Source organism: Sinocyclocheilus rhinocerous, unplaced genomic scaffold, assembly GCF_001515625.1.
Source record: "Sinocyclocheilus rhinocerous isolate Xijiao unplaced genomic scaffold, SAMN03320098_v1.1 scaffold2083, whole genome shotgun sequence".
Classification (NCBI taxonomy): Eukaryota; Metazoa; Chordata; class Actinopteri; order Cypriniformes; family Cyprinidae; genus Sinocyclocheilus; species Sinocyclocheilus rhinocerous.
Genome location: NW_015666157.1, coordinates 448,116 through 451,518, shown reverse-complemented (window position 1 = coordinate 451,518; position 3,403 = coordinate 448,116). Strand labels below are relative to the sequence as shown.

General features: G+C 40.1%; 1 protein-coding gene across 4 annotated transcripts in view; it reads left to right on the top strand.

Moving 5' to 3' along the window:
• Positions 1-3,403, top strand: part of LOC107731752 (inactive phospholipase C-like protein 1) — a 78,205-nt gene that overhangs the window by 49,291 nt on the left and 25,511 nt on the right. For 2 of the 4 annotated variants that reach the window (XM_016542912.1, XM_016542915.1), the window contains exon 2: positions 1,552-2,166. The exons of the other annotated variants lie outside the window; for them this stretch is intronic. In XM_016542912.1, coding sequence (XP_016398398.1) covers positions 1,552-2,166 — 615 coding nt within the window. The remainder of the gene's footprint in view (positions 1-1,551; positions 2,167-3,403) is intronic. 4 annotated transcript variants of the gene reach the window in all.

The following is a 3,403-nucleotide window of genomic DNA, read 5'->3' as shown; positions in this document are numbered from 1 at the left end:
AAAAAAAAAAAAAAAATCAAGAAAAGCAAATTATATCCTGACATAAATTACTGTACCAGTATGTTTTTTTTTTTTTCGTGGACATTTCCTTTAACCCTAAAACACAACACAATGCAATGTGTATTTCAAAATTCAGGTAAAACATCTGAAAAATAAATACAGAAAAATTCCCTGATTCTGACATGGTAAATTGGGCCATATTTAGATTTTTACAACGTCAGTAGTTCTTCCCTATGACACGATGCCGTGTGTTGCAGATGTTTTCTGGTTAAATTCAAGAGTTTTGCTAGTTGGTTATTAGGATGTTGGGGGTGGTTGCTAGGTTGCCACCCAAGTTTATATATGATATTCTGGTCCCTGGACAGATATGGTTGAGTCTTTGGAATTTTTTTCTGCCCATTTTATTGTCTGCCAGGTATAAATTTCATGTCTGATTGATTTGAAAAGTAATAGTTATGGCACATGCAGAGAAACTGAAGACTTTCTAATGGAATTATTCATGTCTTGATTGTATAAAGTCCATATTTGATATTTGGTATGTCTGACATTCATTAGCTTCTGCGTGCATATTCCCTGCGTATCTGTTATGAGAGTCAGTCTGATTAGTGCCAAATGGCTTGGGGTGGAAATCCCAGATTACACATTCTAACTACTTCAATGACATAATGTGTTTCCTTTAGGAGGCTTTGTTGTGGATTCATTTTTAGGTATTATGACATAGATACTGTAGGCCAGTGCTGCAAGCACATATTTTTAAACTAGCAAGACCACCAGCCCAGCAAACATAAACCTTTTATCTCCTTTCCTTTCAGTGGGACGGGCAAGGTGACAGTTAGTTCTGCCATCATTAACTTTTGCTTTTTTCTGTTACTCCAAAATGAATTTCATTATCATTTCATCATTCTGTAACTCTGGAGTGAAATGCTTGAAAACTAATGACTGTTTTTAAAATATTAATGTGCATGGCTGAATTGCTACATAAGCTTTTCAGCATCATGTTACCGAATCATCTTATTTGGGAATTCAGTCAAATCTGAATATTTTTAAAGGATTTTTTTCTTTATGAAGCCCAAGATTTTAGGTTGTGCTAGGTAAAATTAACTTGACACCAATCATTTAAAATTACAAATACAGAATTAAGAATAGCAAAGAAAAAACAGGGATATTTTTGATATACAATGGCAATACACAGTCCAGTGCTGCTGGTCTGTGATGTAATGTAGGATGTGGTTAGTTTATTCTGAATAGGCCAGAGGAAGGGCACCATAGTTCATTTCCCTTGGATGACATGAAGCTCCATTATTGTCTAAAATGTGCCTGAATGATTATGTGCAAAAAGTCGTTTCAGGTTGAAACATGCGTTGTGTTTGGACTTAAACTTACAGACATGCTTGAACACAAAGAACTTTCTGTGATGGATCATGAGACAATTTCCATCTTGCTTTGTTGCTACGATTTCTTTACTAGAACAGAACTGTCTAGAATGACATAGAAGTTTTCTTTCGTTGTGGTTCACATAGTGTTTAATTTTTTCTTCTTTTCTTCTCCAAGGATCCTTCAGTGGCCAAGGTCAGTGGAGGGAGAAAGAAAACTGTTTCCTTCAGCAGTATGCCATCAGAAAAGAAGGTGAGCAGTGCTGCAGATTGCCTTGCCTTCATGCAGGGTGGCTGCGAGCTAAAGAAGGTGCGACCTAACTCGCGCATCTACTCGAGATTCTACACTCTGGATCCTGAGCTGGCCTGCCTCCGTTGGGAACCCTCCAAGAAAGATGGTGACCGAGCTCGACTTGACATCTCCGCTATCCGTGAGGTCCGCACAGGGAAAAGCACAGAGACCTTTCTCCACAATGGCCCGTCTGATCACCTTGCTGAAGAAGCAGCCTTCTCCATCATTCACGGTGACGAGTATCAGTCCCTGGACCTGGTTGCTCTCTCTGCCGATGTGGCCAACATCTGGGTGACAGGGTTGCGGTACCTGTTGTCTCACCCTGGTTCCATTGGTGGAGGGGATGGAGGGGTGGGAGAAGGCAGTATTGGGAACAAGATGAGGCAGAACTGGTTGGCGGCTGAGTTTGCTCTCGTTGATGAAGATGGTCACGGAATTGTGTCTGAGGACACAGCAGTGGCCACCATCTGTAAACTCTGCCCTGGCATTAGGGAAGCAAAGGTAGGACATTCTTTTATAATTCAATTTATTGACCACAAAATCTTGCATTTCATGAGTAAATGGGTTTAGAAAAAGCCAAGCAATACTGAATGTCTGACACCCCAAATTGAAAGCAATCATGAATGCATATACTGTGGCAGTTTTTATGTAGGACGCATAAAATAAGAATCATACTACTGTCCTAGAGCAGTAAGAGATGAAAAACAAACACTGAAAGAGCCATAAATATGAACAGGCAATATGACTGTTGTTCCAGAGCTCGTCTCTCTGTATCATTACGTGGCTTGACTTGATAACCAGCCCTGCTGAGACAAACAGCAATTGTTTAGTTTTCAATTTGGCAGCTGTGACAGTAGTTTCATCCATGTGTGTTTGTGTGTGGACTGGACAGCTGGGGACAGGAGGAGGACAGACAGAAGCCACAGGGCCAAGTCTCCAAGTCTTTGTGACAGCGGGTGTGAGGCATCTGCTTCATGTGTCTAGAGAGACATGTAAAGGCAAAAAGGGCAAGGGCTGACTGTATAGGCATGACTCACTTTGCTCCTGGCTGTATCCTAATCTTGAAAAATGCAGGACAAGATCTAGGCCCTGTGAAGCGCTACTGTTCCTGAATTTGTATGACTTGTGACATTTTGTCTCAAGATTCAAATCACTATCTGCCGCAAGCTGCTTATTTGATTTGCCTCTGGTTTGTGTAATAGTTTTGTTCTGTGATTGCTCATTAAGTTTCAAAGTTCTTTTCAAGGAAGAATATCACCCCCAGCATTTCTTATTCAAGAAACAAAACCTAAAAAACTGATGAGACAGGCTTACATTATAAGCAGATGATAATTACAGTAGACTGCAGAACTCTCAAGGCCTTGGTCATCAAAAACCAACCGTTACCTGACAGTAGTCCTTATGTTCTTTTTTATTATTTAGTAGATACTTTAAAGGGATAGTTCACCCAAAAATGAAAATTTGATGTTTATCTGCTTACCCCCAGGGCATCCAAGATGTAGGTGACTTTGTTTCTTCAGTAGAACACAAACTGAGATTTTTAACTCAAACCGTTGCAGTCTGTCAGTCCTATAATGTCAGTGGATGGGAATCACGGCTTTGAGAGTCATAAAACATAGGCAAACAAAACCAAATTAAACCCTGCGGCTCGTGACGATACATTGATGTGTAAAGACACGAAACGATCGGTTTGTGCCAGAAACCGAACAGTATTTATATCATATTTTACCTCTAATAC